The sequence below is a fragment of the Bos mutus genome, chromosome 4 (assembly GCF_027580195.1).
Source record: "Bos mutus isolate GX-2022 chromosome 4, NWIPB_WYAK_1.1, whole genome shotgun sequence".
NCBI lineage: Eukaryota > Metazoa > Chordata > Mammalia > Artiodactyla > Bovidae > Bos > Bos mutus.
Genome location: NC_091620.1, coordinates 44,174,009 through 44,197,950, shown reverse-complemented (window position 1 = coordinate 44,197,950; position 23,942 = coordinate 44,174,009). Strand labels below are relative to the sequence as shown.

General features: G+C 48.8%; 1 protein-coding gene across 6 annotated transcripts in view; it reads left to right on the top strand.

Moving 5' to 3' along the window:
• TNS3 (tensin 3) overlaps positions 1 to 23,942 on the top strand; it is a 222,342-nt gene that overhangs the window by 157,502 nt on the left and 40,898 nt on the right. For 5 of the 6 annotated variants that reach the window (XM_070369418.1, XM_070369413.1, XM_070369417.1 and 2 more), the window contains 3 exons: positions 15,592 to 15,755; positions 16,632 to 16,758; positions 16,846 to 16,929. The exons of the other annotated variant lie outside the window; for it this stretch is intronic. In XM_070369418.1, the coding sequence (XP_070225519.1) occupies positions 15,592 to 15,755; positions 16,632 to 16,758; positions 16,846 to 16,929 (375 nt within the window). The remainder of the gene's footprint in view (positions 1 to 15,591; positions 15,756 to 16,631; positions 16,759 to 16,845; positions 16,930 to 23,942) is intronic. 6 annotated transcript variants of the gene reach the window in all.

Sequence of the window (23,942 nt, the reverse complement as noted above, 5' to 3'; positions counted from 1 at the left end):
GCACCCTTCAGCCTTTGGGGCTCTGCTGCACAGGAGGCGGGCACTGTGCAGGCTCTTAGAACGTGGCTTGTGCAGAGTTAGGGCCAGGCCTTCCTGCCCAGCTGCGAGACCTTGGAAGGCTGGGGGTGGCTGTAGTGGAGAGAGATGACCTCTGGGTGTATGGCTGAATGGATGTGGGAGCAAGCGTTGCGTTCTAGTCTGTGATAGGCTCTCCATGTTGGAGAGGCACAGGCTGTAGGACCAGGGCGGATGCCCCGCAGGCTGTGGGCACTGGGACAGAGTGGGTCAAGGAATAGTATGTGAGGACATCTGGGGAGTGTGTGTATAGAAGCTTCCACACAGAGGAGATGGGCCAAATCAGGTATCCAAACCTGAGTGCTGCTGAAGTCTGGGGAGGTTTAGGGAGGGGTGGAGCTGCAAGGACCCAGGGGTCACCTTGGGGTCGAGAGTGTGGTGACCAGTGAGACCAGGCCTCCCTGTGTTGGTATGTCGGTGTGCATCCACATCTTTGGTGGCAGCTGGTTCCCTAAGGATGCTGCCTCTAAAAGTGAAGATGGGAGGCGGGATGCAGGAAGGATTCCGTAGCTTCCTCCTAGTCCTGAGTCCGACCCCGAGGGCTGAGCCAGGGTCACTGATGGGGCAGGAGTGCTGCTCTTGCCGCTGGCATTGTTCTTGACCCTTTCATCTTCTCAGGCCCCTCAGCTGCAAGGACAGATCCCGTCTTACGGTTGATTTTCCAGAGGTGTCAGGACGTGGCCTGCCCAAGGTCTCATAGGTGGTTCGCAGTAGAGGGGGACTCAGCCCTGTGGCTGCACACAGAGGCCCTGCCTGCTTTGCAGTCAGACAGGGTGGATTTCAGACCCAGCCAGGTCCCAGATGGCTTGGGGAACCTGAGCTTTGCAGACCTCGGTCCTGTCTAGCTATGTGTTGGCTGACTGTGTGCTTTGGGTTAAGGGTGTGGTTTCTGAATTTCTCTTTGCTCCATCTATTAAACCCTGTCACATCCCCGGGGGTGGAAAGGTACAGGCAGTGCTGGTCCGCAAGCCCCTGAAGGGCACCTGGATCATAAGTGTAATGATGCTGTGATGTCCGGGCTTCCCTGGTGGCTCGATGCTGAAGAATCCGCTTGCGTGCAGAAGATGCAGGTTCGATCCCTGGGTTGGCAAGAACCCACTCCAGTATTCTTGCCTGGAGAATCTTGTGGACAGAGGAGCCTGGTGGGCTACAGTCCATGGGATTGCAAAGAGTGGGACACGACTGAAGCAAACTGAGCTCGCACACACCCTGTGACATTCATTTCCTTTCCCTGAGTACCTGGGCCCTTGGATATCAGAAGTTTGGGAGTTGGGAAAAACTGAGAGAACCTTCTGGGAATAGGTTATCAGACTTGAATATGTAGCTGTTGGAGTAGTTAATTGTAGCAATAAAACAGATGGAATGATTTGGATATATAAACTCATTTAGTCAGATACATTCAGGAGATTCTGAGTTTAAAAAAAGTTTCAGTGGGAACAAAGCTATCCGCATCCTGTCTCTTACCTCACCTAACCTACTTAAAAGGAATTTCTTGGAAAAATTAAAACCATAAATCTTTTTTTTTTCTTTCTTGGATTAAAACCTCCTTTGAGATTTGGAAGAGGTTGGAGGTGGCTGAGTATATGAAAGAGGGAAGGATTCTAAGCTCAAGTTACCGTCTGACAGCTTCCTTTAGTTCATTTGTTTTCCAGTGGATGGAACATAGTCCCGAATGACTCGTCTGTCTTTTAACAGTAAAACATAGAGCCTGGGGTTTTAGAAAGTCCCTTCATCTCCTCCATCCTTTAGATAGCTATACTTAAATTACTTGATAAACTCATCACTGTAATTACTGGAATTTTAATTTTGATTTTAGATCTTTTCTATTTCCTGGTCTTATAAAGTAGTGACATTTTTAAAATGTTGAATACTTCAACAGACCTGTAAAATTTCAGCGAATGTTAGGTTATTAATTATGCAAATTCAGTTAAGAGTGTTTATTAATCCATTCCTGTTTGTTAGGAATCTTGGGTATTTGTTAGTTTTCTTCTATACTTGTAAAACTATGGTGATGTCAGGGGATGAGGTATAAATAAACATGGGCACTAATCTTCAGAGACCTTCCTGAAATTTGGGCATGAGCTTCTGGTAGGACCCCTGAGCAGCGATGAATACCCGCCAGCTGGGCAGCTCGCAGCTCACAGCGTGAGGACTGGCCTTCTAACTCGGAGTTCGGCTTTCAGTTTCAGAGCGAGCTCCTGTTTGAGGACAGTGCCAAGCTGGGAAGTGCAGAGCCTTGGAGACTCTCACCACATTGATGAAAAGGATCTGGACAGTGTAGAGGGTTCTTGGAACAGTCTGCAAGCAGACTTCTGGCTTTCGTTCTGGGACGTCTTGTCTTGCTAGAAATCCCATCTAAAGAATGTGCATGTCTCTAGCTTTCAGCCCTTTGAATTGAGGTGGAGAGAGAACTTCCTTCTCTCCCTGGCTGGTGTAGAGGACACTGGAACCCATTTGATTTTAATATCAAAATGTCATCTGAGTATTTACATCTTTCAATTGCAAAAAAGCTAGATCAGCCAGCAATAGAAAAAAATTGCTAGATGGCAAGGAGAGTCAGCTAACCAACTGATGTGGAGATGTGGAAGGTTCGGGGATGCTGCGTCCTTGTGCTTTGAAGATGTTCAGATCCCCAGTGCACACATCCATCCTCTGGATGGGGGAGGCTAGGGCTGCCAAGCTGGACTGGTCCACATGTGGTTCTTGGCTCTACCACACTGAGTAGGAAGGGGACAATGAGTCTGAAAGGCTCCATGATATTTGCAGGACAATGGCTCTCACCCCACAGATGCATCGTCCCATGTCTGTGTGCCTGAGGCTCACCCTATTGATGGGGGTCAGTATCTGACCAGAGTGGCCTCATGTCTTGCATACAAATAGGAAATAGGCTGGAAAGTTCTATGACGCTGTATTTTCTACATGAGACCCTCCTTGGCCTGCCTTGCATCTTGCCCCCGGATGCTGACTGCTGCATAGTGTGTCTTAATTCTGGCTGTAGAAAAAGGTTTGTCACAGAGACGTTAGCATCCCGAAGTTAGTGAAATCCTTCACTCTTGGCAGGTTGTGTCCTGATTATGAGAAAGACCACAAGTTACCTGGTGGTAGGGAGTTGGGGGTGGCATTACCTGGAACTCCTCCTGGGGATTGCCGCATGTCCTGCACAGCTCACATTGCACCAGCTCTTCAGGCAGCAGCATGTCTACCGTGGCTCTGGTTATTTCTGAGATGACAATTATATGCGAAGGCTAAGCATTTTCTGAGAAAGTCTACCTGCAGTCAGCACAATAATAATGATGGTGAGGATGGTGGTGGTGGTAGCGTTAATGATAGTAGCGATGGTGGTGGTGATGGTGATGGTAATGATAGTGATGGTGGGGAGGGTGATGATGGTGATGGTGGTGGGGGTGGTGATGGTAAGGTGATAGTGAGCACTGCCACTCAGCACCTTCCCTGTTCTTGGTGCTGTGTCTGCATCACCCCTGACGTTCATTCCCAATGAATAAACAGGCTTCCCTAGAAGCTCAGCTGGTAAAGAACTCGCCTGTAATGCAGGAGACTCCAGTTTGATTCCTGGGTCAGGAAGATCCCCTGGAGAAGGGTTAGGCTACCCACTCCAGTATTCTGGCCTGGAGAATTCCACAGACAGAGGAGTCTGGCAGGCTACAGTCCATGGGGTCACAAAGAGCTGGACACAACTGAGCGACTTTCACTTTCATAGTGTATAAATAGCCTCCATCTGTCTCACTCTGCATCCTATGGCTGAGACCTAATTCCACTCAAATTCTGCTCCCAGATCAAAAAACCCCTGGAGGGCAGTGGCAGTGACTTCTTTTGTTTCCTGGCACATAGTAATGTTTGTAAATAGAGCAGATGTGGTGCTGGTGGAAGTGCAGGTGACCTTCCAAGAACTCATGTGTCTTTGCTGAATTGGCTTGGAGAACTTAGCGAGGTTCATCATGGGCTGTGTAGGAAGTCAGTCCTGGCTCTGAGACAAGAGAAAAGCCCTACAGTGGTGGAATCTCGGAAAGCCTTGGGAGGCCTTGTAAAATGGGGTGAGGTATGGAGGCGTTTCACTCCGTGCAGGTGCCCAGCGCCTCTGCAGCTCCCCTGCTCTGAGCGGATACCGACTGTGCTTCAGCCACAGCCTGTCTGGGCGCTGCTGGGGCCTCGCGCTGCCCCACCCCCAAGGTCACCCAGCTGCACTGCATCCCTGCTCAAAAGTGGGTTTCTTAGATCACATCCTTTAAGTGAGGGGAGATTTCAGCCGATAATACCAAGCAACAAAAGGAATGACTCAGTATGTGAAGTTTCTGATTCCACGGATGGCAGGAGGCCAGCTCTCTTGCTCATACCTACGGGCTCCTTATTTCCTATTGTCGAGATACTTTATTCATGGCACATCAACTCCCCCACCCACAATTGCTGGCTCCTGGCCGGCCTCATGTTCGGTTCACAGATGGCGCTAGGGCACTGTGCCAGCGCCCCTCTTGTGCTTCTGTGGACACAGTCATCCCTGCAGGAGTGCCCGTCCACGTCCAAGGTCTCATTTATGCTGAAGGAGAGTCACAGTGACAAGTATCAACTTCCAGTCCTTCATAGTGGAAAGCCCATCAATTTACATTATACATTAAACCCCAGCCAAAGGGAACCATTATAAGAACCCAAGGTCCTCAGCCATGGGTCCGCACCATGAGTGCGGGACCTCCTGAGCACAGGTGGGAGCTGTGGTGGCAGGAGCCCACAGGGGTGTGACAGGAGATCCAGGGGCATCAGGGAGTAGAGAGCAAGGCCTTTCTGGGGGAAAGGTGGGTGTGGGCTCTGCAGACACTGGGAGAGACCGGGCCCAGGTACACGGAAGTGCAGGCGTGTTCATGGATTGGGAATCCAGGTGCACAGAGACGGAGGAGAAGAGGGAAAAAGGGGTGAGTGTGGACACAGAACACATCTGAGACAGAATGCCTGCCTTCAGTATTTCGTCTGTTCCCTGAGGCTGCAGACCCTGAGTCAGGGAAAAGTTTCCTGGGCTGACCCCAGCGTCACCTGGGGCAGCAGGACCCAGGCCTACCGTGGACCCCAGCCAGCTGCTGCGAGGCTTTGGGGGCAGCCCATGTGCTTCCAGGGAAGCCAGGCTTCTCAGAACCAAGAAGACTCCTCCAGGATCGCCTGCTTTCAAGGCACTCCTGGTTCCTCTGGTTGAACGAGGTGGAAGATGACGTCCCGTCACAGAGAGGAAGCCTGAGGTCAGAGAGGGCGGGTGACTCAGACTCAGAGTTGGCCCATGGACCCTTCCTGTGTTAGTTCTTAGGCATTTCCGGGAAGAGGGTACCGGATCAGGGTCAGAACCTGCTGCAGACTGTGTGATCTGGGGATGTATTGAGCAGAGAGTGAGGGCTCAGGGCTTTTTTCTCCACCCTTAGGCCTTTTCTCATCACCTTCCAAGACAGGATGACCATTTGCCGGTCAGGGGTGGTCCTGTGTCCGGGGGCAGGACCTGGCATCTCTGCAGAAGCCGGCTGCAGTTCTGTATCCTTGGGTGGAGAGGACTTGGTAGGGCCCACCCTGGCAGCTGCAGGCAATCTCAGGAATAAGAGGGTGAAGGATGAGTTCCGCTGGTTTCCTCAGAAACACAAAGCGAAGCGCTAACTCATTGAAACTAGGTTTTGGTTCTCTTTGGGTGGGTTTAGATGGTGGGTGCTATGCTCACAAATCTAATGTAATCTGGATTCGGGTTCACTCATATTGTCTGAAGAGCTCTAGCAGAGTAGAGCTTAAGGAAATGTGTCTATACCTCCATACCTCTTCAGCATCTTCAGCTGAGTCACTTTTATTCAGTATTGCAAGATGAGAAAGTCAGAGATCTGTTGCAGAACAGTCTGAATATGCTTAACATTGAACTGTGCACTTAAAAATGGTCAAGTTGGTAAATGTAGTGTTATGTGTTTTTAACACACAAAAAAGGTGAATACATTTTAAAGGCCAGAGTAATTTCTTAATTGACCTGCTCTGTGTATGCATATTTGCATCCCTTGGAGTCTGTCAAAGTCATGGCTTCTACGTGGGTGTCTGCCCGACGCTGTCTCCCCCTCCACTTGCCTCTCTTCTTCCTTCCTTCCATGCACAAGGTCCTGATCACGCAAGTCTGGAAGGGGCTTGTGGTTAGAGTTTCTGGCTGCCTGCTGTGATCACAGTCCCTGGACCCAGTTAATCTAACTCTACCTTCACACCTGCCCTCTCACTGCACGCTGAAACCCCCTGTGCCTTCAGCTGTCCACTAGAGCTGTTCCCAGTGAGCAAGGTGGTGAGCGTCCTTGGGTTGGCGAAGGCTTACTGGGTACCATCAGTGTCCTCATGACAGCTCTGGATGTTGATTTCAACCTGAGCTGGAGCGTATGTTTTCAGGCTGTGTGTCATACTGACCAATCTCAGTACAGCTGCAGGACGCCCTAGCCCTCAGGACGCACAGGAGCAGGGACCCACGGGGCACGGTGCTTCCCTCAGGGAGCCTGAGGAGGCCTGGAGCTCCATTCAGTGGCCTCCACCTCTCAGGGACTCTCTGGGTTGTCATAGGTCAGCCTAGGGTCACATCCTCTCTGAAATGCTTTCCCAACCACCATCTCTTCCGCACATGTCCAGGCTCACCACCCATCTCCATGGAAAACACTGACCTGTGACTGTCTCTTTGCTCTTCTATCACCATCTGCCCCAGCCACCCCACGCCAGTCATGAGCTCCTGGAAAGCGGGAGAAACCAAGAATTATGGTTGCGGGGGAGGAACTTCCTCCTACCCAAGCCTACCAGGGTAAAGGAGATTGTGGAGCGATGGCCAGTGAACCCAGGCTGAGGGCTTCTGGTGATGTTTCTGGGAAGGACTCTTGTTCTCTCTTTTGCCACAGGCAAAACTGCACTTTCTCCACCTGTGAGGTCCTATCACTGGAGGTGAGTGGTAGGCGGGGTATTCAGGTGCCATCAGCAGTCCAAAAGGAGGGTCCCGCCTGGGGTTAGGACAAGCCATGACCTTTCAAACTGATGCTTTAGGACCATGAAGAGCGGTGGACAAACAGATGCTTACAAGTGCACATTTGTGATGGAGTTGGCCTGCCATGTTGCAGGGAGCTCTGCATACTTCTAATTTGGGAAAGATTTTAGAGTGAGAGATGCATGGTCATTGCTGGAAGCTGTTGTTGCAACTACTTATTTTTGTTGCATAAAAAGCATGTTATAAATTTGAGAGTTCATGAATCAGTTCCTTTTGCTCCAGTGACCCTCACTGCACCAACAGGCGGATTTGAGTGCCCCAGGCGGTCACCCTGACGGGCGTCTCCCCACATTCCTGAGAGGGCTGCAGGTGTGGCCTCTTCTACTTGCTCTGCACCACCTGGGCCTGCAGCAGTGATTCTCAACCCCTCAGGCCCACCATTCTGTGTTTAGAACATCTGTTATCTGATGCCAACTTTACTACCCTGAAATCAAAGTCACAGCTTATGTAAACTACTTAAACAAATTTTTTTTAAATACATGTAACACCCTAACACTCATGTTAAAGGATAAATTTTTAGAAAAGCGATTTATTTAATTTAGTGTTCATCTTAAGGTGAAAACCCTCAGGCAGGCCAGCCTAGTGAACAAAAATCATCCCCTCAGATCTTTTTTTACTGGGGAAAAATGCATCTATTGTAAAATTTACCATTTAACCATTTAAAATGTACAATTTATGGCATTAAGTCCCTTCACAGTGTCGTATAACCATCCCTTCTATCTAGCTCCAGAGCGCTTCTGAAACTTCAAAAGGAAATCTGTACTCAATGGCAGTCACCCCCATTCCCCTCTCTCCCAGCCCCTGGGAGCCCCAGTTTGTTTTCTGTCTCTGCAGATTCTCCTCCTCTGGGCATTTCACATAAATGAGATCATAGGATACGTGTCGCCTTTGCAGTCAGGCCTCTTTCATTCAGCATAAGGTTTTGCAGGCTCACTCGTGTTGTAGCGCAAGGCTGAGTGATATTCAGCTGCATGGACAGCCCATACTGTGCTTATCCAGTCATCTGTGGATGGTGACCTTTTGGTGACTGTGAATAGAGCTGCTGTAAATGTTCACGTATAAGTATTCATTCGAACCCCTGGCTTCCCTGGTGGCTCAGACGGTAAAGAATCAGCCTACAATTCAGGAGACCCAGGTTCAATCCCTGGATTAGGAAGATCCCCTGGAGAAGGAAGTGGCAACCCACTCCAGTATTCTTGCCTGGAAAATTCCATGAACAGCAGAGCCTGGTAGGCTACAGTCCTTGGGATCACAAAGACTCGGACATGACTGAGCAACTGACACTTTTCATTCTTTGGGGATAATACCCAGGAGGGGAACTGCTGGACCATGTGGCAGTTCTTTGGCTAAGTTGCCAAGAAGACGCCCCCTCAGATATTTGAAAGTCTGCTTTGGTGACCCCTGGCCTCTGGTATGGATGGCTTGTTTCCAGAAGCTCTTCCTCGTGTGTGGTAGAAATAAGCTGGTCAGTACAGGTGTGACTGACACTCACATATGCCTTCACTGCGGAGAAGTGTTAACTTATGTCATCCTTGGGTAGATAGCACCAAGACCCCGCTCTTGCTCAGGATAAAGAGGTTATGGCAGCTCCAGCCGAGACAGGCCTAGGAGTCACAGCTCTCTTGGCTTCTCTCTGCAAGTCTTGTGTGTTGTTTCTTCTCATGGCCCATCGGCCTAGGGCTTCATCTGCCTGCATCACCTTCCACTGAAGGTGGCCCCAAAAGTGGACAGTCCTAGTGACCGTCCTGAGGTGCACTATGGAAACATCACAGTTGCTGAAAGATGAAGTATGTGAGGAGAGGCCAGTAAGATCAAGTGATGGTAGTGGGTGGAAGGAGAAGGTAAGAATAAAATAAATTCAGATAAGCAAAAAGGAACTCAAACTCGGCACCAGCCTCTGCTGATGGTGTCTAAACGGGCAGGAGTCATGCAGGGGGCCAGTAGTGGTCTTGCCTTTTGGTTGCTGTGCTACTTTTTACATCTGTGCTGTAAATTACAAGCTTACTCTGGGTAAAACATGAGCATATTGCTGAAATTTCTTATAGTAGAAGGGAATGCTTCCTAGCTTTTTGGACACAATCAGTTTCCCTTTTAAATCTGTCATTTTAGAGGAAATGCTACCACCTAACCAAGCACTTTGCTGTTCCCCAGTGGAAAGGATTTCCACTTTTGTAATCCAAATGGTAGGTGTCCTTTCCTCAGCCTCTTGGCGTTCCTTGGCTGGAGTCCGCTGGTCACATTCCTATAAGCACTTCTAAGGCTCTGGGGTCCGTTGGATCAGAGAGGGATCCCAGGGGTTGAGGCTTCTCCCTGAGCTCTTCAACATTATTCTGCACTCAGACTAGGAATTTCTAAAAGGCATCACCCAACCCTTTAAGAATATACCCTGCAGCTGAATCAGTTTGAGGAGGGAAAAGCTCCTTACGTCATTGTTAAATCATTCTGGGAACATTTAAGCTGGGGGGAGTGTTTGGGTTTCTCGTTGTCACTTTCCCTTTGCCACTCTCTCTTTAGAGGATGCACATGTTTATTTGAATGAGCTGAAATCAGGAGGCCTCAAACTTAACTCGGGAGCCAAATAATCCAGACAAATCCTTGGTGATTGTTTTTGCTCCTAGGAAGGCGAGGGAGTTTCCAGAACCCACCATGCAAGCCTTGATGACGCAGGCTTCATTCTTATATGATCGTATAGAGATAAATAAATAGATTAAGGGCGCTTTACCTCGCAGTGCCCCAGATAGAAGACATAGGTCATGTTCTAGGAGGTCATGAGTTTTCATTCACTCATCAGAGCTGGCATTTGCCACCTGGCCGCACAGCACACTCACCTGGAAACTGGACAAAATGCAGGTGATGAAAGTGCCCATGCAGCTTCCGCCTCCAGAAGGTTCGGTTGGATTGGCCTGGGTCGTGTCTCAGGGGTCAGAATTATCTTAAATGTTCCCCACTTGTGAAACTCCAGTGTGAATCCAAGATTGAGATGAGGCCTGGATCTCGAGCTTGTTTGTGTGTTGGAAACATGAGAGTTTATAAAAAGTGCTGACACGTGGACCTCATTCCTGAGGGTCGTGACTTCACAGGTAAGGGGTGAGGCCCTAGAGTCAGGATTTTTAGTGATTTTAATGTTCAGTCACATTTGAAAATCATTGTTTCTTATTCATGTTTCATCTTGGAGCTGTGGCCTAACCTTCCAGAGGCTGTTCTACTGTTCGGTGAGGCAGGAGAAATTCTACTTGCTGTAGAACTTCGAGCATGGATGGGTGTTCTGTGCCATGGTGCTGGGTGGTGACTCCTTGTGCTGGCCCCGATGCAGGTCCAAGCTTTATTTCAGCAGGTAGAAATAGAATAGAAATAGAATAGAATCTCACCTCGCTGGTTCTCAAGTTCATTTTTAAAGAGGATCAGATAGTTACCCAGATAAATCTGAATCTGCCCTAGCACAGTGCAGGGAAAATCTGTGTGCTCTGAGTTACCTATGACCATGTGATTTCACTCTATTGCATAACGGAGTTGTCTGTATTTAGGTGAAGAGTAGCCAAGGGGCTCCTGGCTACAGTTTTCTAGTGAGCGATCTGAGAATGTCACCTCTTGAACCTCCATTGGCTCAGTGGTAAATTGGCAACCATAGTGCCACCTTCCTAGTTAGGCTGTATTCAATCCCAGGTGCTAAGTGCTTCGCGGGCACCCCACTTCTTGGCCCCAGACCCCCACTTCTCCAGGGCTCAGTGGGTATGTCTGGGTGCCCCCATATGAGGACTGGCTCTCCTGTTCTGTCTTCAGCACCCCCAAATTTTCCTGCACTCACTCCATGCCACTTTCTTGCGGTGGCCAGTGTAAGGCTGCACTGCCCTGATCCCGGCAGGGCTCCGTCCCTGTGAGTGGCCTGGATGACCGAATGACCAAGACTTGCTTGTCTCTCACACTCAGCAAGCTCCCACATCCCATAGTGAAGCTGAGCCCTACCCCTCAGCCTGGCCTGGACTGAGGCGACATCGCGCAGACAGATGCACTCAGGCTCAGCACGTGTTATTTCTCTGTCCTTGACCCCGGCTCCACCCATGGATAAGGTGAATCATTGAAACACTGCGATTCTCAGGCCTTCGGGAGTAGTGATAAGGGGGGCACCTGAGAACACTTGCCCCCTTTCCAGCCTGGATAGGTGGGTCCTGAGGCCTGGTGTGTATCATGTCCTATGTCAGGAGGAGAGGAGAAGGATCTGAAGACATCTGATGTCCCTGCCCAGCGTAGGGACTGGCTGGAGTGGGCCGTCTCAGGTTATATGGCCACTGCAGACCATGTCATGGTGCTGCATGTTGGTGGGAAAGTGAATCCCAATGACAAGACTGGCAGGCAGCGTTTTGTTCAGGAAGAGCTGCTCCCCACCAGATCCCCCACAGAGACCCCTGGCTGAGAATGTGAGCGGGGCTTGTACGGGGATGTGCAGGTCACTGGGATTGTTGGTAACCCTGTGATCCTAGGTTTCCATGGTTTCTATGCTGATTCCTATCGCTTTTGTGACTTGGAGGGCAGTGGGGTCCTGGGGCCTTTTCTGCTGGCTGCACCAGAGCCGAGCAGGGCAGGGGGCGGCACCGGATGCCCTTTGCCTGAGGAAGGCCCCAGGAGGGAGCAGTTTGCTGAGCCATCTGCAGGGACCCAGCCGTCGTGGGCACAGGGCTCAGTGCAGCAATTCTGTCCTGCTCTCAGTGTCTCCTCCTTCCTCTGTTTTTGGATTTGACTTCTCTGAGGGCATGCTCAGTCGCTCAGTCATGTCCAGCTCTTTGCAACCCCATAAACTATAGCCCACCAGGCTCCTCTGTCCATGGGATTTTCCAGGCAAGCATACTGGAGTGGGTTGCCATTTCCTTCTCCAAGGGACCTTCCCAATCCAGGGACTGAACCCATGTCTCCTGAATTGTCAGACAGATTCTTTGGACTTCTGTACTGAAGAGGAAAAATTTGGTCATAGCCAGATTTATGAGTGGCTTCTTTACTACAGTTCTGAGTATGGGTTTGAAGCATTTCTTATATAACTGACTAAGTGAAATGGAATCAAGGCACTCCCTGGAGAGGGTGGGCAGCCTGCCTCCAGCCGCTGGTGGATGACTCAAAGGGTGTGATCCCAAGAGGCACTCCCATCCGAACCTCGAGGACTCTAGTCCTGCTGTCTGTAAATTAGGGTAACTTGTACAACTCCTCTGAGCGTATTGGTGCAGAAAGCCACCTCCCATGGGATTGTCTCTGTATCTAATGGGAGGGTCCAGCGGACTTGTCAGAATGATGTTTGTTAATCAGACACCAGGCACGTTTGTGTTTGTGAATCTTCACACAGAAACTAAACACGGGTACAGACCTCAGGGACATTGAAGGCTGGGCTCCAGACCATTGCCATAAAGCAAATATTGCCTCAATAAAGTGACTCAGATATGTTTTTGGTTTTCGAGTGCATATGAGAGTTATATTTATACTATTTAGTTTAGTTCAGTCGCTCAGTCATGTCCGACTCTTTGTGACCCCGTGGACTGCAGCATGCCAGGCCTCCTTGTCCATCACCAACTCTCAGAGCTTTCTCTAACTCATGTTCGGTGAGTCAGTGATGCAATCCAACCATCTCATCCTCTGTCGTCCCCTTCTCCTCTCTCCTTCAATCTTTCCTAGCACCAGGGTCTTTTCTAGTGAGTCAGTTCTTCGCATCAGGTGACCAAAGTATTGGAGTTTCAGCTTTAGCATCAGTCCTTCCAATGAATACCCAGGACTGATCTCCTTTAGAATGGACTGGTTGGACCTCCTTGCAGTCCAGGGGACTCTCAAGAGTCTTCTCCAACACCACAGTTCAAAAGCATCAATTCTTTGGCGCTCAGCTTTCTTCACAGTCCAACTCTCACATCCATACACGACTACTGGAAAAACCATAGCTTTGGCTAGATGGACCTTTGTTGGCAAAGTAATGTCTCTGCTTTTTAATATGCTGTCTAGGTTGGTCATAGCTTTTCTTCCAAGGAGCAAGCATCTTTGTAGTCTGTTAAGTATGCAAGAGTGTTATGTCTAAAAAAAAAAAAAAGTAGTGTTCATACCTTAATTTAAAAATACAAAACAAGAAAGTAATTACAATAGTAATATCAAAGGCCACTGAATACAAATTACCATCACAAATATAATAATGAAAAAGTTTCAAGTATTATGAGAATTACCACAATGTGACACAGAGATACAAAGTGAACCATTGCTGTGGGAAATGATGCAATAAATGTGCTGGATGCAGAATTGACACAAACCTTCCATTTGTAAAAAAAAGTAGTGTCAAGTGCAGTAAAATTCTGGAGCGTGCTATGTGTGGAAGGGCAGGTCTCAACCCAAGACCCCATTTTCCTCGTCTGCAAAAAGACACAGTAGACCACCTTAATTTTGTGATTCTGGGATTTTCTCTGTAGCCCGTGTGCCCAGGCCTGGCTGTTGTAGGGAGCCTGGGTTGTTGTTCGTCATTCCCCCAGCAGAGGTGGGCGCATGGTGGGCACATCCCGGTGCCACAGCACCATCATGCCCCCCTTCCTTGTTTCTCCAGGGGTGTCACAGTGGGCTGGAAATGGTGCGGGGGTCCCTCCTGTTTGCACTGAGTCTGAGAGGAGGGCACGGTCTGTCGTCTGGGGAGGGCTGGCCTCTGATAACTCCGATGCCTGTATCTTTACCTCTTTAGGAAGGGCAGACACACTCTGCCGGGAGAGTGATGCCTCTGTGCAGGGCTTCCCAGGCGGCACTAGTGGTAAAGAATCTGCCTGCAATGCAGAAGACATAAAAGACGTGGGTTTGATCCCTGGGTGGGAACATCCCCTGGAGGAGCGCATGGCAACCCACTCCAGGTTATTCTTGCCTGGAGAATCCCATGGACAGAGGAGCCTGGCACACTATAGCCCATGGGGTTGCACAGAGTTAGACACAACTGAAGTGACTTAGCACACACACATGTCATTGATAGAAAGAAACACTGCCATCCTAATAGCCTGCAGCAAGTCTCCAAACCACCTCTGCTGAGATTCCCCAGACCCTCTCCCCATCCTGCATAAAGTGAGTCTTTGTTGGTGGGGGCACTGCTGAAGGATCTATGATGTTTCTTGCACTGGCCAGTGGGGCAGTGGATATTGACTGTTAGTGCCTGAATTTAGCTTTCCCCTGCCCAGAATTCCTCACTGTTAAGAGTCGACCGGTCATGCTCAGGGGCCTCACTCCACCGTGCACCTCTGCGGGTGGTGTGGCCTTCAGGGCACTCTGGCCCTGACTGGGGATGAGTACACAGGGCTCACGTACACCTCTGGCATGTTCTTAGCCACCGTAGGTCACACCCAGCCCAGTCCTATCCCAGAGCCCCAGGCACCGTCCACGGCCTGGTCCTCCCCAGAAGCTGCTTCCAAAAGGAGCAGGCAGGCTGTCAGAGCTGCTGGTTGCCTGGGCTGCTTCCCTGCCTGCCCTGTGAGTCTGAGGATGCCCTCTGGGTTGCATGTCCATGCACAGCAGCCCCTGTGGCTCCCCTGAGCAACCAGTGTGGACCTGCGATAAAACACAAAGTATTTTTTGACACTTTGAAATAAAAAGTTGTACTGGTTACAGTTCTTGTATCACTATATCTGTACACTGGGATTGAGCAAATAAGCACTTAGCACTTAGATGATTCATGGTGGTAACAAAGAATGGACAAAAATTTTTTCTTAAAGATTCAGCACAACATATAAAGAAGGTGACCGTTTGTGTAGACAAGTGAATATGTATACCTGTTTGTGACTCAAGAAAAGATTTCTGTGTCTCTGGTCTGAGTGGCTGTTACTTCCTCAGACTAGAGCAAGGTGCAAGCACTCTGACCCCAAAGTTGACCACCAATGCCTTGAGAAGAAGATGAATTACTAGGGCAGAGGCCTCAGACCAAGTCCCTGCAGCTGTTAGGCAGCCTGGGTTCTTTCAGTCTTGTTCTTTCTTGCTCACTCAGTGATGGGGAAGAAGCCTCGATCCTGGGTCCCAGCCTTTCTTTGTTCCATATGCTTCCTGAGCACCTCTGGTGGGCCGGGCAGTGTTCTTGACCTTGGGGAACCAGCCAGGCACGACTCCCTGCTGGAGCTGACATTGAGAAACACAGATGGGACATGGACAGTGGTTATTCCACCCAGTAAGAGGACGGGCTTTGAAAGGGTCATGCTGGGTGAAAGAAGTCAGGCACCAAAGGACGTGGAGTGTGCGATTCCATGTACATGAAGTGTCCAAAGTAGGCAAATCCATAGACACAGAAAGTAGATGAATGGTTGCCAGGGGTTGGAGGTCGGTGATGGGGAGAGAATGCTTAATGGGTATGGAGTATGACTTGGGTGATGAAGATGTTCTGGAACTAAAAAAATTTAAAATGCAGAGTGCCTCTGAGAAGTTTTAAAGTCGGTTTTAATCAAAGGTCAGTGTTCTCCATGATGAAAGTGCCTGCAGCCCACTTGTCTCTCTCCTAACAGGGGATGAGCCACTTGGGGGAAGATTCCGGAAGCTAAGCCTTGAGCAGTATGATAACGAAGCTGGGGAGCAGCCCACCTTCTCCAAATGCAGCTGGGGAAAGACCACCAGTTCAGAACAGACTCCAGGCCTGGCGCCCTTTCTCTCCCCAGACAACACCAAAGAGGTATACACACCACTACCCAGAGCCTGGCCTGAGCCCTGTCCCAAGTCGCCAGGTCAGTTCCCCACCCAGCTTCGTCCCCATCTCACAAACATGGTTCCTCCCTGAAGGCAGGCCTGCCAGCTGGGTGGGATCCCCTCTCCCAAGAGAGCTGTGCCAGCGTGCACTTGGTCATCTGTGTTCTGATCTGTGGAATGGGGATTGAGGGGCCAAGTATGCAATGAGTCGTGAGGGTAGAGGTCTTAGAGGGTGGACAACAGTGGCAAAGGGCAAACGGAAGTCATCTTAAAGGAACCCGAGTCCCTGACCCAAAGCCTCCTGGGGTCCCTGGGAGGGAGGAGGAAGAAATATGGTCACTGTGGATATGTGTCCTTCGGGGAGATCTACAGAATATTTTTGAGGAGCCATACTTAAGGCTTTTAATCAGAATTGAAGTAAGACAGGTTGACAAACCCCCAAAGGTGAACCTTTTGAAATTAGGGTTTCATTTATTCTCAAAAGTGGACAAGTTGGAACCCAGAATAGACAAGGAAAGAAAGTTGCAGAGTTAATATCTGGAATGTATCCTTCCAGCCTCTTTTCTATGCCTATGTATTTAATTCATTGGGTATTTTATGTATCTGTAAACACATTACAGGTGACAATTCTTTTATCCTGCTTTTTTTACTTAACACTCATTTCCCTCTGCTAAATAAACTCTCTGCCATCTCCACTTACGAACAATGTAATGTTGACCACAAAACACTTCGCTCTTCCTTGACTGTTACTGAAGCTTCTTCCAGTTGCCCATGGCTGCCTCCTGTCACTAGTCTTAGAAGAGGGCTGGCTCAGTGAGGGCCAGGAACCCCAGCTGTCTGACTTCCACTTTGCCAATTTCAGGCAGTGATCACCACGTATCCCCCAGACCTGGATGTGATCGATGGCAGGATCTTCTCTCCAACCAACAGTGGCAGTGAATCCATCTCTCCCACCCCTGCATTTCCTGTGTCTCCAGAAACGCCATATGGTAAGAAAGAAGCAGAGCTCCCTGTGTGCAATCCCACCCCTTCAGGGTGGAGAGGGGGACAGCTCCTCACTCTGCCTTCTTTTCCAGGGACAACAAGCCCACGTTACTCTCCGTTCAGCCCATCCGTGCCACAGATGGGCAGCCCCAGTGCTCTGTATAAAGGAGCTCATGGTAAGACACCCACCTCCTTTCCTCTGCTGTGGACGTCCACTCATGCAGAAATATTTCTACGTGTGTCACACCTAAGAAATGTGGTTCTGGCCGGGGAAGATGCAGCAACACAGCATGCAGCCTGCTGGGGGCAGGAGTGGTGCTGACTGTGTTTCCTTCTGTTCACTCAGCACTTTCAGGTGTTGATGGGTTGGGTCCTGGTGTTCTCAGCAGCCAAACATCAATGCTTTTCAGCTTCTTGTAGCATTACTTAGAGTTGAAAGAAGAAACGGAAACACCCGGCCCACCCTTTTCAGAGAAAGTCAGGGCTACTTTCAGAGAGCATTGAGCTCCCCACTCTGAAAGACACGGCTGTCCTCGCCCCTCGCCTGCTGCGAGGTGTCCCGTCTTTTATGTTCACAGAGCCCTGTCCTGACTCCTTACGTCCTTGGCCACCATCCTGAATCTCCCCAGTTGAGTGGCCACTTCGGATTTGTCTGCTGCACCCTGCCCCCACTCCACCCAGCACTTTACATACGTGTGGGATCTAGTTAGCCTGTGCACCGGCCCTGGGAAGGGAGCGTTAACACAGTGGTGGTGGGTTACTCAGCACCCCTTCCTGGTATGGACGTTCTCCAGCTCCCTTGAGAGTCCAGGACATCATAGCCCTGGGCAGGTGGAGGGGGGATGTAGCCCAAACTGAACTTACATTTTAGAATCGCTGTTCTCTGTAAGTGGGGATTCCTGCTATTCTGCCCCAGGGAAGGTGAGTGAGGGTTCCCTTTGCTGCTCGTTAGATGCACTTTGGTGGGAGGGGGAAGCAGACTTTGTATTTAAATACCGTCTTTTATGCAGAGGAAGTTGTAGTGATGACAGCTAGCTCCATTTCCCCTCTTTCTCCAGAGAAAACAAGATCTGTATATCGTTTCATAGAAGGGCTGCTTTTCTTCCAAAGTTTCCTTTATGGTTTTAGGTTGCTTCCATGTCTTGGCTCTTGTAAACAGTGTGCAGCGAACATTGGGGTGCATGTGTCCTTTTGGATCTTGTTTTTCTTTCGGATATATGCTCTGGAGTGGGATTGCAGGGTCACGTGGTTGAGGAGCTATTTAATCTTAAGAACACCTTCTGAGTCATCCATATTTTCATGTTGGCAATCCTTGAGGACGTTTGCCCAGGAAGAGCTCAGAGATATACACACAGCACTGACTGGGGGTCCCATGTGCTCTGCATTGTATGAGGGGTATGGCTAACCCCTGAGACACAGTGATGTGGTGGTGGCTCCCATGTAGGGACTATATTCAACCCTCTTCTTTACAACAGGTTTTATTTTTCAGTCTTGTAGTGATCTGTGATGGGGAAGAGCCCTGGACAGAATGGTGGCACTCTGCCAATTTTTATTGGTTGTTTACCTGGTGAGGAGGTCTGAGGGTTTGAAGGGTGAGTAGGTTTAAGTAGGAGTTAACTAGGTGAATGGAGAGGGGAATTTGGAATGGAGAAATAGCAGGCACAGGCCCTGTGGCAGAGGGTCCTTCAGACCAGGAGAGGATGGAAACAGGGGTCTGCAGGGCACTGGAGGTATGAGCAGAGGCCCAGCCACAGCTGTTCTCTGTAGCTATGGAGGGTAGTGGTATGGCATCTGCAAGCAGTGCTAGTCATAACAAGGCTTGAGACAGGGAGGCAACTGCTCAGGCTTCTGTTTTCATATATTGATCCATCTGCTGTATGCAGAACAGCAGTTGGAATAGGCAGTGGGGTGGAGCAGCTCTGACAAAAATGCTTTCAGAAATGATGGGGAAAAGTGTGTTGGATTTGTGGGAGATTCACAGGTCAGGTAGCGTAATCAACTGACCCAATCAGAATGGATTTGAGCTTTGACGACTATTTCTGATTTTGTTGCTATTAAGATGTCAATTATGTCCTTTGTTAGTATGCAGCTAGTGTAACACTAACTACATAAAATTCCTCTGTGTGTGTTATTCCATCAGCCTGAACTTGGTACCAGGTTAGTCAGTGTAAAGGCTTCCCAGGTGATGCAATGGTAAAGAATCTACCTGAGTTCAGTTCCTGGGTTGGGAAGACTCCCTGGAGAAAGGAATGGCTACTCACCCCAATATTCTTGCCTGGAGAATTCCATGGACAGAGGAGCCTGCAGTCCATGGGTTCACAGGGAGTCGGACATGACTGAGCGACCAGCACTAGTCAGCATAAACCCAAATGTGTCAATTCATTTCCCAGACAGCCAGCACACAAGTGTCAGGGAGAAACAGCAGGACACCAATTAAAGGTGGTAGAGATGAATTTTATTTGTACAGTTGAAGCAGGGTAAGGAGCTGAGCTCAACTCCTCATGTAGCAAAGACAGCCCAAGAGCTGTGACAGGGTCAGGGGATGAAAAGTTCCTAAGAGGAACATCAAGGAAAGGGAGATTATTGCCAAACTGGCCCAACAGGATCCTGCTGAAGATAGGCTTGAGCATCAAGGGATGAGGAACTTGATCAGGGAGCAAGCAGAGGAGATGACTCAGCAGAATCCTTGCCAAGACTGGGCTTCCAAGGATAGACATCAAAGGCCAAGGTTGAGGCCTTGTGGAGAAGCTCTAGGACCCCTCAGGTTTGGTCAGGGAGGGAGAGTTTGGTCACGGGAGAGCCCCGCGGTATCCCCTCTCACCTGGCACCTCTGCCCTCTGCTCGGGATAGCACACTTTCTGTTCTGTGTCCCTCCATGTCCTGTGGCACTTAGTTTAAGCCCCTAGACTCCAGTGCCAGGGTTCTCAGGAGCCTCCTGGCTCGTCCCGTGTCACACGCACCTCATTCCCACTGCTCACCTCTGCGGTGAACAAGTAAACAGAAAGCAAGCTGAAGTGTATTGGTGACAGATGGTTGGGTCAGAACCCAGTGTGGCCTGCCTTTCCCTTTTGTGTTGCTGTTGCCTGTGCCTGTGTCAAGACAACGCCTCTTTTAGATTACAGTACTCACTCCAGCAAAGCGAGGGGTATTTAAATATTTACTCAAATAATGAATACTTAAATATGAATTCAAATATTGTTGAATTATCCTAGCAGTGTGCTTTAACTGGAAGAGGAGATGATAGCTTCAGGGACTGGGGACAGGTAGCGGGAGATGGCAAGGCCATGGTAGGCACTGGGAGGACAGCTGGCTCCAGGGCCTGGACCACATCACAGTGGTCTGACAGAATACTGTGAGCTCCATGAGTAGACCAACAGGTCCTACCCACCTAGGACCCTCAAGCAGGAGCCTGGAGTGGCTCCCCTTGGGACTGTCTCTTCAGTGCATCCCTGACACAGCCTGTGTTACTCCCTGGGAGACATACATCTCTGGGAATGCTATCTTAGAAATCCCTGATATGAGTCTGTAATATTGTGATTTATGATAAGAAATATATATTTAGTTTTATTTCTGCCACCAAACTCCTAAAGCCTTTGGAATTTCTTAAGTGATGAAAACATAAAGGTGATTTTTGTCATGATAATGAGATGACTTTTGGAAAAGATGGGGGCCATGTTGCCAAGGGAACCAACCTTGTGATTAGAGAGTTGGAACTCTCAGTTTCCCCTTCCCCCCAACCTCCAAGGAGGGGAGAGGGCTGGAAGTTGAACCAGTTGCCACTGGCCAATGATTTAATCAACCCTGCCTATGTAATGAAGCCTCTAGGAAAATGCCAAAGGACAGAGTTCAGGGAGCTCCTCAGTTGGTGATCACCTGGAGATTTGGGGACAGTGAGGTGCTTTAAGACAGCACGGAAGCTCCATGCCCTTCCTTCCCTACCTCTCCAGTCTGGCTGTTCTTAGTTATATCCTCTTATGATAAACTGATGAGTGAAATGTTTCTCTTGAGTTCTGTGAGCAACTGTAAGAAATTATTGCAACCTAAGAAAGGGGTTGTGAGAACCTCTGATCCATAGCTGGTTGGTCTGAAGGGAGAACAGTCTTGTGGGACCGAGCCCTTAGCCTATGGAGTCTGATGCTGTCTGCATAGGTGATCAGAGTTGAGTTGAATTGTAGGACCCCAGGCTGGTTTCGGAGCATTGCTTGTTGGCGTAGGGAACCACCCCGAGCGTTGGAGTTGGGTGCAGAACATTTTAGAGCCCCAGAAGGAAATGTGTTTCTTGAAAACAAAAATATTAGTAAGAGATTAGGTAAAGAGGTTATTTACTATCAATCCTTATGAAGGCAAAAGAGAGAATTATGAAGTGTTATGAACTGTTATTCCTGTCTGAAAGGCTAAGCAGTCCTGATGACATTTTCGAAATAAATGGGGGAAAAAAAATGAAGAAAGGCCTCATTAAAAGTGTATGATTCTGATATAGCTCAGCTTCCAACTTAATTCATAATAGTTTTTTTTTTTAATCGAGATAAAATTCACATAAGTGAACCATTTGTAGTGCACAGTTCAGTGGCATTTTGTGCATTCACAACGTGGAGGACCATCATCTTTAGTTACAGAACATTATCTTCACCTGATGGTTTTACAAGTGGGGTTTAGGGGATATTTGGGGACTTTTGCTTTCAATGAACACGATTAACAGCATTAGTTTACTGAAAGGGAAGGCCTTTATACATTTTGCAACTTATAGTTTGTATACCCGTGTTTCTGAGAGGAGGGCTGGTGTTTTCAGGGCCCTGCCTGGGGCTGTGGGTGGTAATGTGAATGTGGAGGAGGGGCTTTGACCCTGGACTGCTCTGAGCCTGCAGGAAGGAGGCCCTGGCCTGCAGGGTATGGGGTTTGCTGTTGAAATCTCTTGGAGTTGGTTTCAAAGGGCAAAAATGGGTGACATTTGCTGGAGGGAGGAAGGAAAGGAATATTCAGGAATGTCTTGAGAGAGAGAGATTAGTTTGAGGCAGTGCTTTATTTTTGTTTAAAAAAAAAGTTGTCATTCTTCAAAGCTTGACAAACTAAAATACTTTTCCCAGACCTCCCCTTTCTTCCTGTACCCAGCTCTGTTTTGTTTAGAAATTTTATGAACTTTTAATGAGAATGTTTATAATAGGAATAAAAACATGTGCTGAATGTGAACATGTGTGACATTTATGCAAGTCCCCGATGACTTTGAATTTTGTAGAACCTAAAAAGTGATACGTGTGTGTGTGTGTGTGTGTGTGTGTGTGTGTGTGTGTGTGTATATATATATATATGTATATATAACATGTTTACTCTGAGGTACATATGTGTATGTAGCTATGTATGGGAAGGTCCACATCTGTATACCCATGTGGTATACTTTGCATTCTATGCAGAAGGACGCTTGCTGGTCATTGTGACCCAGTGTGACTGCCAGGGTTAGTCACTGTTTTTCCCCCCACCGCCACCCCAGATTTAGAAAATGAAAAAAGGAAACTTGACTGCTTCAAAATATTTAAAAATAAACAGCGGTGTTGGGTGGCTGGAGGTCAGCCTGCAGCACTGGCCTGTGAATGTGTGGTCAGCAGTCTGCAGAGATGAGAACACTCATTCGCTTGAGTGGAATGAAGCTCAAAACATACAAGAAGCTGGCATCCTGTGCTGACACCTCATCCACCAAACAGGCCGGCTTGGAAGGGTCCCCACGTGAGCCGACAATTTCCCGATCGTGATGAATGCCATCTTTTGTTTGCTTCCTTTGAGTTTAGAGGAGTCTTTGTTTCTCTAAATTTATTTTATCAGCTCATGTCATCCTCCATCTGGTGGACTGCTCTTGAATCTCAGCCTATAAAGCTTATTCTGATGTGCTGCCAATGGGTTTTTGCTGCTCTCTTAATGCTCAGCCCCACAGGCCAGTGGTCTGGGAGCAGGCCGTGGGGTTGGTGACAGACACAAGTGGGTCCTCAGTCACTCACCATTATACAGTTCTTTCACCAGTTGCAAACCTCTTAAGACAGTTTTAAAACTGAAGCAAAAATAGTAGCAGCTGTATTGTATATGATATTGGGCTTCCTAGGTGGCTCTAGAGGGGAAGAACCTGCCTGCCCATGCAAGAGATGTCAGAGACACGGGTTTGATTCCTGGGTGGAGAAGATCCCCTGGAGAAGGAAATCACAACCCACTTCAGTATTCTTGCCTGGAGAATCCCATGGACAGACGAGCCTGGCAGGCTATGGTCCATAGGGTTGCAAAGAGTCTGAAATGACTTATCATGCACACACACACACACGTGCATGACATTGAACAAGTATCCCAAACTTGTCTTACAATATGGTTTTTAAGTTCCAAATACACTTGGTCAAGCCCCATCATCTATCACAATTTTGCTCTGCCCCGGGGAGACAGATGTGGGTCAGTCTCAGCCCTGGAGTGAATTGCAGGCTGCTGACCCTCTGCCATGGCCTGCGATGGGTGTGGGGTCTGGAATCCCTCTACAGACATGGCCACCGCTTCGGCCCGTGTGTTGTTTTCTCTTCACCTCTCTGAATGGGGATAGGATGCCTCTGAGAACTGGGAATGACTTGAAAGAAAATGCACGTGGAGCCCTGGCCTGTAACAGCTGAGATGTTTTCTTACTAGAAGCATGCGCCCGCATGCCCCTGGCAGTTTTTCTTTTCGTATAGAGGCACTCCCTGCCCTGCAGGGACCGCAGATTCCTAACATGGTGTGACATGGGGGTGGCTGTCCCGGTGAAAACTCCGCATTCTGCTGGATACACTTGGGGAGATTTTGGGTTTATGAGACCTAAGAAGGGTAACGATTTAAATCTGGCATCTGCCTCTCACCCTTGGTTACTGGCTGCGGTCCACCCGGCTTGGTGCTTTTGGAACCTGGTGCCCACATTTTAGTGCCTCCTTAACAGAGAGGGACACTGGACAAACCACCCTGATGAGGTAAAGAAGCTTTGTGTGTGGCTGAAATCCTGTCATGTGTTAGTATGTTTGCATATCTATATTGCATAGCACATACATGCACTGCGGGTGTGTGTATCCACATATTCATGGTTATGCCCAGACCAAGGGATTCGTTGCTTTTTGAGCACTTGTTACATGCTGTGCACTTAAATATATACCTGTGTAGAGAAAGAGCAAGTCTGAAAAACACAAAAGCCAGGGGA